Source organism: Canis aureus, unplaced genomic scaffold (genome assembly GCF_053574225.1).
Source record: "Canis aureus isolate CA01 unplaced genomic scaffold, VMU_Caureus_v.1.0 NW_027326404.1_RagTag, whole genome shotgun sequence".
NCBI classification, from domain to species: Eukaryota; Metazoa; Chordata; class Mammalia; order Carnivora; family Canidae; genus Canis; species Canis aureus.
Window position 1 is genome coordinate 73,490 of NW_027554409.1, and position 14,046 is coordinate 87,535.

A 14,046-nucleotide genomic window follows, 5' to 3' on the forward strand; every position below is an offset into this window, starting at 1 on the left:
AATGATAAAGGCCCTAAATCCAAACAAAACAAATGAACTTAAAATTTATAGCTGAAAGATAACTGATTTTTATTGTTGTATGTTTAAAAGGAAAGTGCATCCATGATTCTTAGATCATTATCCTAGCAACTAAGGGCAGGCATAACACAAGAGTTTGGTGGAATGGCTCTGCTGTAGGTGTATCCTGGAAGGGCACATTCTTACTGCCCTGATCTCTCTCAGAAGTTCCTGAAGTACCAGAAGGGAGGTGCAAGCCAAAAAGGTGGCACAAATCTCACATCACAGATTTCAAATGGACAAGTAGAAACTCTACTTCTACAGACCCTACCTACTCTCCTGTGCATCAAGGGCTGGAATCACACAGTAAGAAACATTTGGTGTTAGTGCACATGACCTGGTCTCTTCCTAAGCATCACCCACCCACCCACCCTGTTAGCCTATTTGCTAACAGCCCTGTCCCTGCCTTAAAACCCTAAGCCGAGGGACACCTGGGTGGCTCAGCGGTTGAGTGTCTGCCTTCAGCCCAGGGCATGATCCTGGGGTCCCCGGGATCGACTCCCACATTGGGCTCCTTGCATGAAGCCTGCTTCTCCCTCTGCCTATGTCTCTGCCCTCTGTATGTGTGTGTGTCTCTCATGAATATATAAATAAAATCTTCAAAAACAAACAAACAACTCAGAGCTTAAGTGCTATGAACTCTGGGGAAAAAACAGTATCAATCGGAATACCTTTTCTAGGAATCTATATTTGTTTCTTTACACGGCAGCCCTTTTATAGGAGGCAAAGGACTGAACATTTACACAAGAGTTTATTTAAATCTTTAGTTGATAATTTTGCTGGCACAATTGAAGGCTACAAGAGATCTGAATTTGAAGGACTAGGACTATTTTAGCACAAGGCAAATTCTTAACCAAAAATAAGAAAAATATTACTTCCCTCTTCCTAAACTTCTTGGCAGAAAGTCAGCTTTTGAATTTTAAAGCTAAAGGTTCTTTCAGGTATTGCCTATGATTTAAAAAAAAAAAAAGAAAGAAAGAAAAAAAAAAAAAAACGTGCATTGTAGGGCAGAAATACTTCACCCAGCGCTTTAGTAGCTCAGCAAGGGGAAAGACTTGATGATATATCTGAAAAGATGAGTTTTGGAAAGATTCTACCTCCACTCCACTCTACCTCCACCTCTACCTCCACTGTAAACAGACCTTCCTGCAGCTTATCCAAAGGCTCCTGGACCAAGCCAACTCCAAGACTCTTGCACTCATAGGATGGCAACACCACCTCTAAAGCACAGAAGAATTGCAGGCTCTGCTTCTGAAGGGGTTCCGTGGTATCTTCATTTTCCCTTTCTTCAAGGTCAGAAAGATCCTGAAGCTGTTGGGATTTTCCATTAAAGGTCCTTCCTAGGATCTCAAGATGTTTTCTTATTAGAAATAAGAACTAGGATCCCTGGGTGGCGCAGCGGTTTGGCGCCTGCCTTTGGCCCAGGGCGCGATCCTGGAGACCCGGGATCGAATCCCACATCAGGCTCCCGGTGCATGGAGCCTGCTTCTCCCTCTGCCTATGTCTCTGCCTCTCTCTCTCTCTCTCTCTCTCTCTCTCTGGGACTATCATAAATAAATAAAAAAAAAAAAAATTAAAAAAAAGAAATAAGAACTAAACTCCAGCAAACCTAGCTAACAGTTGAAGTATCCTATAGCTTCAAAATCAAGTAAGACTTGCAAATGAACTATTAGATATAGACAATTGTTTTCTATTCTACACCCTACAAATATTGGTGAAAATTATGGACACCACCACCCAAATCATTGAGAGTATTATTAATTTTAGGTGGCAGGCCAATGTTCAGGTCCGTCCACTTAGAGGACTCTCACATCTCCCCATTCCAGTTCTCTCTTCTCTAATGTCCAAGATTTCGATGTTGAAGTGAGTCTGATTAGTCAAAGAAAATCTATAAAGTTTGCCTTGATGATCCTTTTTGACCATCCATTGAAACCAAAATAATAATTTGCCAATTCTTGGCATTGGGAGCTGTTTAGGGCAAGGGCCTGATGTTGAACTGCTTTATGTTTGGTCCCAAGATGAACCTAAAGACATGAGAGAGAGATCGAAAAATATCACAACCTGCACATAGGCTAGTTTTGGATACACCTGAGAATTATCAATACCTATTTCATGAACTGATTGTGAAGATTAAATAGGCTACAACATTGTAAGCAATGAGCTCATAGTAAGCCCTAAATGAGTGTTATTTATCATTGTTAAGCTACAGTACTTTTCCGCATCATTTCTAGGGCCTCTGATTAATTGGAAGATTTCCGTCACCTCTAGTGGTGAGAGTGATGATGAAAGCAAGGAAGCCCTCCAGAAGCAAATGACAGGGTTGTAGGTGAGCAAAGGAAGTAGATTGTTTTTGTTGTCCCATCCTGTAGCTCCTGTCTGAGAACACAACCTGAAGAGCAGACAAGATGGAGCTAACAGGGACATAGGACCTTAATCTGCAACACTCCTCTCCCCAAGTTACTAACCTGTTAGAACAAGGAATATACATACTTCTATAAATTTTATAAGCAACGAAACAATTAGAGGTTATTTGCATTAAATAGCTCCTTTGAGAATGCAAATGCCTCCAGTGTTAACTCTCTAAATAATTTACATTCTGTGGTGAATTTCTTATATCCACTAGTTTAGTCCTAAATGCCTATGTCAACTTTAGGCAGGATGTAGTATATTAACATATTCATAAATATTTAAATAATTCAAATAAAGTCATAGCACTATTGGTTTTCAATTTTTTTAAAGTTTTATTTATTCATGAGAGACACACAGAGAGAGGTAGAGACATAAGCAGAGGGAGAAGCAGGCTCCCTTGGGGAGCCAGATGCAGCACTGATTCCCACAACCCCAGGATCACGCCCTGAGCTTAACCACTGAGCCACCTAGGTTTCCCAGCACTATTAATTCTTTTTTTTTTTAAGATTTATTTATTTATTAGAGACGCAGAGAGAGAGAGAGAGACAGAGAGAGACAAAGGAAGAAGCAGGCTCCAGGAAGGAAGCTTGACATGGGCAGCACTAAACCACTAAGCCACCAGGGCTGCCCTATTAATTCTTCATTGTTTGTTCCTCCATCCTTCTCTATCACTAGTTCATAAGCTCCATTAGTGCTTGAAGGAAACATATCTTATTCTTTTCTCATTCCTAGAACCAAGTACATTCTGTTGTTCATTGAAAGAATCAATGAAAGAATGAGTGATAAGAAAATGAAAGTACTTTCTCTAGCTGAAGCTGCCTGCTGGGAAGGAGAAATGAAGACAAACTTTTAAATGTTGAGTGCTGCAGGGGAGGCTAATAGTGAGGCATAGTGGAGCTGTTCTGGACAAGAAGGAAGCTTCAGAAGGGCTCTGAGCCTCCGAGTTGGAGAGATAGCTGTCACCTTGGATAAGCTTGCCAACCAATTTTCTTCATGCTACCGAAAAACGCTCTCAGGTGCCTTAGACCTTTCCTTGATTTATTTGATTTAAGACATTATTCTTTTTTCTGTACTTATAAAAGGCAAAAAACAACAACAAAAAGCCCAACCAGGAACTATGTGTAGTTGCCAAAGTATTAAAGAACACATAAGTAAACTGGCTAACAATTTTGGAAAGCAGGAGTAATAACCCAAGGTTCTGTGTTAAATAAATAAAGAGGGTGCCTGGATGGCTCAGATGGTTGGGCACCTGCCTTCGGCTCAGGTTGTGATCCCAGGTTCTTGGGATCAAGTCCTGCCTGCATCAGGCTCCCTCCTCAGCAGAGAGTCTGCTTCTCCCTCTCATGGTCTCATCCTCTTTCAAATGAATAGGTGAAATTAAAAAAATAAATAAATTCACATAATAGTAAATATAAGCAACACTCTTCTTGTGAAGATTTCCTAAAATAAGAGGCAGCATAAAATGACACGGGATTCATTTTTTTAACGGTTTTATTTCCTTATTCATGAGAGAGAAAGAAAAACAGAGACACAAGCAGAGGGAGAAGTGGGCTCCATGCAGGGAGCCCGATGTGGGGCTCCAGGATCACGCCCTGGGCTGAAGGCAGGCGCTAAACCGCTGAGCCACCCGGGGATCCCCGACACCGGATTTAACATCAATTGGGGGTTGATCTCTCGCTTCCAGTTTTTGTCATGAACCCTAAGTAAGCCACTTAACTATCCTGAGTTCGAGTTACTTCGTGTAAAAAAAGGAAAAGGAAAACAAGTAAAAGAAAAACACAAAAACGACACAGCCACCCAAGGAAACCAGAGGATCGATGTAGCAATGCACCCGAAAGCATTCTGTAAATCAGGAGAGCTCTATGAATGCTAGTCTGTTGTCACAGAATTCGGCACTTTGTGCCAGCGGAGTTAGGAATTTCCTACTTGACCCACCTTCAGTGGAGAATTCTGAAACAGATGCTTCTCGTGACATGCCCTTTGTGCTCTGTGAGCATCCCTTGCTGAATAAAACTTGATGATGGCACAGAAACCAGGGCGGGCCACTGCCGCGTTTGGGAAGACTCCTACCGAATACAGGAGGCCGAACTGGGAGAATGCTGTGACCAGAGAGCGCTGCGGGCTGGTCCCGCACCAAATACGTACATGAAATTTCACGCCCAGAAACCAAAACTGCCCGTTCCCTTATATTCCCTAAACCCTCTGCACAGGCAACCCAAGCACTTGTCACTTCGCGAACAGGTTTTCCTCTGGAACCCTAAGATTCGAAAAGCATTAGGAGGCAACAGGCGCTGGCTGTGGAGCGCTGCCCCTCAAAAGTCTCTTGGGGCTGAGCGGCCGCCGAGGTCCCCTCTAGAACCAGGGTGCCTCTCAGCGGAGACTACAAAGCGCTGAGGGGTAAGGCCAGTCTCCAGGGCTCCCGGTCACCCGGTCACCGAGGGGGCGGCCTTCTCCCTGCCCCCTCCATCCTGGCTCGGCTCCCGGGCAAGGCCTCGGCCGAGGGTCCGGACTTAGCTCCCACACCAGCAAGGTTTTATCCCTCTCGGTGGGAACCGCAAAAGACACCGACTCCGCCACCCTCGCGTCACTGCTCGCAAGGTGCCCCCGCGCTTCTTCAAGAGAGGCGGGGCCGGGGGCGGGGCCGGCTCGGCGGGAGTGGGGAGAGCCCCGCCCCGCCCCGCCCCGCCCGCCCTGGCCCCCCACTCTGCGCGGGTCTCTAACTCTACTTCCCCTCCCGCAGCCCCACCGCGCCAGAGTCCTAGAGCTTCCTTCTTCTCTTCGAGTGAATTTTTAGGGTAGAGTCCAAAGGGTGAGCTTCCAGGATCCCAGCGTACGGTCATCTTTATAGCAACTGGCGTCAGCGGCACTGCCAGAGAAGATGTAGAGTCCTAGGCCGTTAGTAGTTACCTACTGACCTTTAAACATGTGCATTTCTCCGGTCGCCTGGCTGGCTCAGTGGTTGGGGGTTTCCTTCCGCGAGGGCTAGGGCGTGATCCCGGGATGCCAGGATCCGTCCCACCTCGGGCTCCCCTGGGGGAGACCCCTTCTCCCTCTGCCTACGTCTCTGCCTCTCTCTGTGTGTTTCTCATGAATCAATAAAATCTTTAAACATTTTTTTAGATTTCTCAACTCCGTGTGGGAAATGATCTCTAAAGATAGAATACTTTGGCTTAATGCTTTCAGGAGGCACGCCTGGGTGGCTCAATGGTTGAGCATCTGCCTTCCGCTCAGGGTGTGATCCTGGGGTGCACGATTGAGTCCCACATCAGGCTCCTTGCAGGGAGCCTGTTTCTCCCTCTGCCTGTCTCTCTGCCCCTCTCTCTCTCTCTCTCTCTCTCTCTCTATATATATATATATATATATATATAAAACAAAATCTATCCCATTTTATTATCCTAAAAATATGACCTTCATTTTTCATGCTAAAAAATGTTTTATGAAGAGTTGCTGATAGAGGATAGTTTTAATGAGTGCTTTTACCTGAGCTTTAAAATAAAAAGTTGGAATTTTTTTCCAACTTTGTTGATGTTTTACTGGTCTGTGAAATCCAAGTGAAGGCCCAGAAGTAGGGATATCAGTGGCCCAAGTGGGACAGTTTAATCAAACAGTGTTGTTAGCTATGTGCAGGACATTCCTCCAACTGCCCCTTTTCTGTCTTTGCATTGTCCTTATGCACGTTTTACTCCGCATTAGCACCTTCAGATCCCAAATAGAGATGCCTTTATTTTCTTAAACATCTAGATTTTAGCCCATTCTCTGAAAGCACCCCCAAATCATTGGCACCTGGCACCATCTCTTGACCCCAGCCAGCACTACTTTCTCCACCTCAATATACAAGACCCTTAGCCCCAACCATTATCTTCTTCGGAATCTTCTTTTACTCTGAAAGTAGTTGGCTTTGGAGGAATAACCGGGATCCTGATACTGTTTTAACCCAAAAATTGTAGATTTTATTACCCATCTCATTATCCATTGTATTCATTGTATGTATCCACTCAATTATTATACCCATTGGTTGAGTATGTCTCCGCTTCTCTGGGTAGCTTATAAACACCTCAAGAACAATAGTTGTGGTTTATTTTCCTTCTTCTAGTGCCTGCCACACTCTTAGATTAGGTACTGGAATATATCTAGAATTAAAAATGAACAAATCAACACATTCTTTGCACAAGGAATGCTTTAATAATTATCCAAATATAACAACTTCTTCATTGTGGTCCTCTTGGTTTGCAAATGAGAGTCAGAACCAGAGGCCTGGGCCCAGACAGGTACAAGGAGGAAGCCCGAGAAAACCATTTATTCCTGGGGGCTATGGTCAGGTTTATTGGTAAATGGGAAGGAAAGAAAATAACCTGAAGCAGAGGCAAGAGGAAGGAGAAATGAATTCCTGAGTGAGAAGAGGAGCTCTGGAATGACTCTACGGCAGCCCTGTGTCCTGTCTCATCCCGAGAAACATCCTGTCATCCAGTAGGAGAGTGGCCGGCCTGCACAGTGCAACCTCCATGCTACCCTGTGGAAAGAAAACAGATTGGTTCTTGTTTTTACCACTCAGTAAGCTCCTTCTGCACCTACATGACCCAGATCTTAGAGCAGTGCTCAGAATCCCCTTCATTCCTAGCTCTCTGCTTTGTCCCCCCTGGCCCTCTGATTCTTCCCTTAAATTTCCCCTATCTGTGGTCTTTGTCCTCTACTTCCCCCACCCGATATGCTTCCACATTTTCAAATCCTTCTCTTCCTCTGAAGTAGGAGAGCACCATTGTAGAAGGATGAAAGATACTAAATAAATTAAAAGGTAAATAAATAAATAATCAATCTCAGGTGCAACCATTGACTCTTCCTCCAGAACAGGTCAGCCCTCATAGCCATCAGTGTCCCTTGTGCGTGGTGTTTCTAGAGTAGGCAAGGCACTTAACTCCCTCCATCCTCACAGACGCCTGGAGGCCAGTTGTAGTCAACTGGCCAGTTGTATATACAGCCAGTTGTATTCTGTGTATATCTGGTTTGAAGCTCAGAAAAGTAAAGTAAACATCCTAATGTCCACCGTCGTGGACAAATGCTGACAGGGGCATTTACATTTACAGAAAACGTTGCTGCCAATTAGCGAGAGGGGACCCTGTGGCAACCATGAAGGTATAGCTCAATTGCTCCCAGGCCTCCAGCTGATGGAACCAAGCAGGGATCTGCATCCAAACTGAACCAATCAGGTTCTTTATCCCAGGCACTTGGACAGGGACTAAGCCTAGGCAGTCTCTGTTGCTGCTCAGGACATTAGCCCATCCACTTGGGGCAGCCAGAGTCTGTGCTGTGGAATGTGGAGCAGAGAATGCTGCTCTCTACCAAGAAAGTAGTGAAGCAAATGCACCAGGAGGCAGAAACTTGCCAGGAAAAGCTGGCTGACACTTTCCAGCTCTGCTTCCATTACCTTCTGAGGTCTAGCCGCACCTGTGTAAGCTCAGTGAGACACCTTGTGCCCTCAGGATACAGCTCCCTCAACTCACTTGAGTTACTTTGTTACTGCATCCAAAAGAGTTTTATTTATTTATTTTTTAAAGATCTATTTTTTTTAAAGATTTTATTTATTCATGTGAGACACACAGAGAGAGACAGAAACATGGGCAGAGGGAGAAGCAGGCTCCCTGATGTGGGATTCGATCCCAGGCCCTGGGGGATCACCACCTGAGCTGAAGGCAGATGATCAACCACTGAGCCACCCAGGCACCCAAATATTTATTTATTTATTTATTTTGAGAGAGAGAGAGAGAGAGCGAGCACCCTAACGGGGTGAGGGCCAGAGGGAGAGGGGGAAATCCCAAGCAGACTCTGTGCTGGTGTGGAGCCTGACATGGGGCTTGAATCATGAGTGTGAGATCATGACTTGAGTGGAAATCAAGAGTTGGACGCTCAACTGACTCAGCCATCCAGACGCCCCCTCTAAAATAATTTTAGTACATCAGAGAAAGACCCAGATCCTGGGTATTGTAAGTCAGAGTTCCAAGCCCTGCCACTCTCCCACATTTTTCTAGGCTATAAAAGGGTCTAGTCCTTGCCTACTGTGCCTTTCTCTGTCACTACAACCTTCCCAGTGCTCTGGCTGCTAACTTAGTCCCACAGTGTTCTCCTCACCAGTTCTTCATACCCCCTGCTCCAGAGACAATCTTTTTTTGCACAGCTGATGGCTGAGAGAAGATTGAGGCTCAGTACGTCTGGAAGGGAGAGAGAGAGAGAGAGAGAGAGAGAGCGCACCTGTGAGAACAGAGGACTAAGACTGAGGCAAGCTCTCTCTCTCTTGGCTTGTCCCTGCGCTGGCATGTACCCCCCAGGGGCTGAGTATTTCCAGATTAGGCAAAGCCTCCCTCCCAGAGGCCTATTTAGACATCCCCACAATGGGGATAGGGAGTGGCCTGGGTTCTGGCAGGAGGCACAGGACAACTGTTTACCCCCATACTTCCTAGTCAGGGTAGATGGTAGTTCATGCCACGTTTGAGGGTTTCTAGGGAGAGGAGATGTCAAAACAGGCAGCATAGAGACCAAGGTAAATCTTGCCTGATCAGGGAGGCTCTTCAGATGAAGAGTCTCGGGATATGAATCAGAGTATGAAAGAGGAGAGAAGGTCCAAGTCATGGACCTATGGAGCCTCCTGGAGCGGCTCTGAGGTGGGCAGTTTGCACTTGGCCTTTAATCAGACATTGGCCAAAGTTTTTACTTGATGGTTAGAGTGGAGCCTTCAGGGCCACCAGCCTGGAATTCGGCACTGGTTCTATGAGCCTCAGTTTGCTCATCTGAAAAGTGGGCATAATAGTTTCCATCACATGAAACGCTGGGTAAAATGGGCTCTGCAGGTAAAATGGTTAGTATATAACACACTCTCAAGAAATGTTGGCTGCTGCTGTTGCTCCTGCTCTGCTATTAACTATGCAGAGCTTTTCTAGAACCCGTACACCAAAGAATCTGCTAAGTGGATGGGCACTACAGCCACTTGTCAAGTCCTCTGCTCAGCAAAAACATTCCTGGACTCCATGGGCAGTCCCTCTGGGGACATTCCCAGGCCTTGCATAGGAATAGAAGTCCTGTGAGTAGAGCTTTCCCACCCTGGAGCCCTGGCCAGACCTTGACAGTCCTCGTGGCAAATGTTTTCTGAGTGACTCCTGTCATCATTGCACCAGTAATGGCTGTTGATCTGGAAGCTGCCGTCTGCGTTTTCATTTCCCTTCGATATGTTGAATCTGCTTTCCACAAAAGCCAGACATAGCCCTTCAAACAGGGAGAAGAGGGTTTTTAGAAGAGGGTTTTATGTTTTTAAAAGAGTGGGTTTTTTTTGTTTGTTTTTAGGGTTATTGAGCTGAAGGAGGAGGGAGATGGAGAGAGGGAGATCAGGAAGCGGAAGAAAGACAAGAGGATAGGCACTTTTACGGAGGGATATTGAAGGTAGACAGGCATTCAATTTTCAAAGAAGTGAGACTATAAATGGCAAGCAAAGACAATGGGTCTCTTTGGGGCCCTTTACAATTACTGTCAAACAGCCAATCCCTTTGGGCCTGGTACCAGAACTTAGAGGGGATGTGTATCCAAAAAGCCCAGGAAATTATAAATTATAAATGTTAACAAATGGGCCTGGGTGCCTCCTGAATGTCTAGATACTCTGGGGGAACTTGGCTCTCTCAGTTCAAGGGCAATCCAAATGGTCAAAACTCAACGATCCAGCACCTACAAAAAGAGGAAGCAATTCAAAAGCCTCCAAACCCACCTAGCCATCAGCTTCCCCAGGATCCACTCACCTACACTCTTCCCGACATGTAACATCACGTCTAGTACTGTGTTCCCTGTGTTCAGTACTGGGACTAACTTGCAATCAGCTCTGGCTGGGAGGAGCCCCGGGTGAGGGTCGTCTCTAAATGCCAGGAAAACCTTCATGGGCATGGGTCTGTGACCACAGCCAACCCCACATAGTGCAACCCCCTGAGTTTCTACAGATTACAGTCCAAAAGACAGTGATAAGCTTCCAGTGTCCCAGGCTGAATGAGTAGCCATCCCTCACCTTCCAGGTATTTGGATGATAAGGTACCATTGCAGCAGCCAACACAAGTAACATAATATGAATGCTAGAAACACAATCCTTGAGGACAGGTGCAGGAGCGCAGACATTCAGGAAAACCTCTTGAACCACGGGACATAGATCTCTACTCCTCCACACTTACTTACCATCTGAGGCCCTGTAGCAATGGAGCTACTCAGTAACTACCCGGCTCTGAAAAAGCACCTGGATTGGCTGTTGGGGGGCAGCAGGTGGGGCTGGCAAGAGACTGCACTAAGTTTTCAGATCAGATGGGGACCGCATTAAGGGAAGAATGGGCACAGAGCTGAGAGGAAGAGATGGGGGCATGGAGGCCTCATTTGAAGAAGATTGGGTTGGGGTGGTAGGAACTGGGGCGGCAAGAGTCGGGGGCAGTTTAGCAAAGATGAAGTGTTCTCAGGATGGCTGCAGGTGGAAAGAAAGCATGTGGTGGGCTGGGAAGTGAGGGCTTGAGTCGGTGTGGACAAGAAGATGCATCGAAGACTTGGGATAGGGCAGAGATCAGAGCTATCAAGAAGGGGGTGAGCTCAACAGGGCATCCGCTTGGATGGCAGGCATTGAATAAGGGTGGGTGGAGGTGGGTGTTAGGGCTGAGCAGACCTTCCGGGACTGGGATAAGAAAGCTGGGTCAGAAAAGGGGAAAGCCATAGCGGTGGGGCTCAGGGGAGGTTGGCGTGGAGCACCGGGATTGCCACAGGGGTTGAGGGGTGAGGATGTGATGCCTCAGAGGGCGGAGGAGGGATGTGTCTGCGCTCGGGGTTGGAACTGGACTCCCAGGGGGTCAAGAGTGTGGCTGCATTTACGCGACGCCAGGGGCGAGGGGGTGGGGGTACGTGCTGGGCTCGGGTCCCCGTCGGGAGAAGATGGAGGGGGCGGTCAGCAGGGGCTGTGCCGGCTGAAGGCTCGGCTCCGAGGGGGTAGGGCGCGGGCTTACAACGGGGAAGGCAAAGGGTTCTGAAGCAGGACAGCGCAAAGGCGACCAGGGGTCGGGACCACGGAACGCGCCCGCCGCCCGTTCGCATCTCGACCCCGCCCCCCTCCCCCCTCCTCCCCCTGACCCCGGACTCACCAGAGCGAGCGGGGAGGGGGCGGGGTCGCTCCTGGCCGCTGCAGCCTCTCAGCCTCCGACCCGACGCTCCGGCCTCTCCGCCACCGACGCCCGGAAACTGCGCTCGAGGCGCCTGACGCCAACCCGGCGGTTGGGCGCTCGGCCCCGCCCCCGGCCCGCGGAGCCAATGGCGGGGCGGGAGGAGCCGCGGGGCGGGAGGAGCCGCGGGGCGGGGCCAACGTTCCCGAAGCCGAGTTCCCCAACGGCCAGCGGGTGAGCGGTCTGGGAGGCTTGGACTCCACTAAGGGGAGAGGGAGATCCGCCTGCAGAGGTGAGGCCACTAAGCGAGGTCACCGACCTAAGAGGAGCTTGGCCCAAGGCCCGCCTCTAGCAGTGTCTGCGTCAGACTAGATCCCGGCTTCTGGGTCCGTGATCTCGCCTGGCCGCAGCGCCATGCGTGTAACGTTGGCCTCCTGAGGGGTAGGTTCCCACTGGTAAAATCAGACCAGTGACGTCTACGCTATTTTTGCCTCCCTGAGGGCATGGGCGCTGGTGGTGCTTGCAGCCCGGGGGCTCTGAGGGAAAAAAGTATACGTGTTTTGACCCTATCTTGTACCAACAGGGCGTCTTCAGCTCACCGCTCCCTCCTCCTCGGGACTTTCTCAGGTACCTGCCCATCAGCCCCTGAGGCACAAACCTGGAGGATCTGGTTCTTCTCATCTAGCCAGGTACTTGTGTGTCTGCTTTCCTCGGTAGAGTTGACATTTCTTTTGCAGGTGGACTCAGAACAAAAGGTCCAAAGTGTGTGAGAGGGGGGATGTGTGCTTTGGTCACTTCTCACCTGCAGGCTTTGGTCCAGCGGGGAGCGTAGGCCTGAGTGTGGGGACAGTGCCCAGAGGCAGAGGTACTACTAACTGCATGTCCAGGGGGACTTTGGGAGTATTTATACGGCTGGCCTGGGAACAGGGCACCTCTTGGAAGCAAGCTCCACTGACCTGGGCCAGGGGTTCTGTGACCGTTTCTGGGAAGGTTCGGGTTCAGTGCCCGTTGCCGTTTATAAAAAAAAATGGCTGGTGGAGATGTGGCACCTGAGTGTGTGGGGGCTGCTTCTCTGGTAATAATCTCTCCGGGAGTGAGAACCACTTCTCGGTTTCAGACTAGATGAGGCTGAGTGCATTCAGTATGGGTAATAGTTGAGGACGGGGAGCCTCGGTGTCCATCGGAAGATGAATGGAAAGAAGAGGTGGTTCATGTATACAACGGAATATTCCTCAGCCATTAGAAATGACAAATACACCCACCATTTGCTTCGACGTGGATGGAACTGGAGGGTATTATGCTGAGTGAAGTAAGTCAATCAGAGAAGGAAAGGGAGGTGGGCGGGGGGTGGGGGTGACTGGATGATGGGCACTGAGGGGGGCACTTGATGGGAGGAGCACTGGGTGTTATTCTGTATGTTGGCAAATTGAACTCCAATAAAAAAATTTAAAAAAAAAATAAAATAAAATAAAAAAATAGTTGACGTGTGGGTAGCCCGGTTGGCTCAGCGGTTTAGCGCCGCCTTCAGCCCAGGGCCAGATCCTGGAGACCCGTGAATAGGTCCCCATCAGGCTCCCTGCATGGAGCTTGTTTCTCCCTCTGCCCGTGTCTCTCATGAATAAATAAATAAAATATTTAAAAAAATAGTTGAGGAGGAAGTTAGGAATAAAGAGATAGAGGCAAAGTATTTTCTGGGTGTTGAACAAGGTGGAAAGTAAGGGATTTACTAGGGAAATCCCATTTCCTAGGCAAAAGGATAGTGTTTCTGGTAATAATTAGCACATCAATACCATCAGTGTCTTGACTCAAGCATGCCCTCCCCCAAATGGAGCAAGCAAGCAATATTCCTCAGTTCTTCCAGTTTTAGTATGTGTGCTGCCGAAGTGAGCACTATTCCTCAGTTCTTCCAATGAATTTTTGCACAGCCACTGTCTGCAAAAGCTGTGGGAACCCCACATAGTAATCTTTTGTCTGGTTTTTCAGGAGCCCAGCCCTTGTCTCTTGGTCTTCTCTTACTTCTCAGGCCTCTCAGCCCCGCTGCTTGTCTTCCTCTCTTCATCTTGCTCTGGTGCACATTTTTACCATTCATGGGCCATGAGTCCACGAGGTAGTTTCCAGCCAGAAAAAAAAATTCACACTGCTCTATCATTTGAACAGTAATAAAGTCACATGCAAAGAGAAGAGAGCTTGAAGGTTATCCTGGAAGAGGCAGCTTTTATCTGAGTCTTGCAGGTGGATAGAGGAAGGGGCATTGCAGGTGAAGAGACTGGCAGAGAAGTGGCTGGTGGGTAGGAGTGCAGGCTGAGCTCAGGGGAGGTCCCCAAGAGTGGAGAGGAAGTTGGACTTAAGAACAGAGTAAGGGGATGGGGCTAGGATGGGAGGGGAGATAAAGACAGATTGGATGAGGGGGGAAAGGAAGGAT

The 14,046-nt window shown here is 48.1% G+C and overlaps 1 protein-coding gene and 1 long non-coding RNA gene across 28 annotated transcripts in view; one reads left to right on the plus strand and one right to left on the minus strand.

Moving 5' to 3' along the window:
* Positions 1-6,625: 6,625 nt before the first annotated feature.
* LOC144309439 (lysozyme-like protein 6) lies at positions 6,626-11,593 on the minus strand. The gene is made up of 4 exons (XM_077890487.1): positions 11,472-11,593; positions 9,574-9,717; positions 8,590-8,669; positions 6,626-6,976 (listed from the first exon to the last, which is right to left on the minus strand). The coding sequence occupies exons 1-4, from the start codon at positions 11,557-11,559 to the stop codon at positions 6,884-6,886; spliced, it is 405 nt and encodes a 134-aa protein (XP_077746613.1). The 5' UTR covers positions 11,560-11,593; the 3' UTR covers positions 6,626-6,883.
* A 212-nt stretch (positions 11,594-11,805) lies between these two features.
* LOC144309440 (uncharacterized) overlaps positions 11,806-14,046 on the plus strand; it is a 42,991-nt gene continuing 40,750 nt past the window's right edge. For 3 of the 27 annotated variants that reach the window (XR_013375425.1, XR_013375415.1, XR_013375422.1), the window contains exons 1-3: positions 11,811-12,065; positions 12,208-12,313; positions 12,742-12,933. This is a non-coding gene — a long non-coding RNA (uncharacterized LOC144309440). Of the gene's footprint in view, positions 12,490-12,741; positions 12,934-14,046 lie in introns of all 27 variants that reach the window. The other 24 variants (XR_013375430.1, XR_013375443.1, XR_013375418.1 and 21 more) reach the window with 21 other exon arrangements.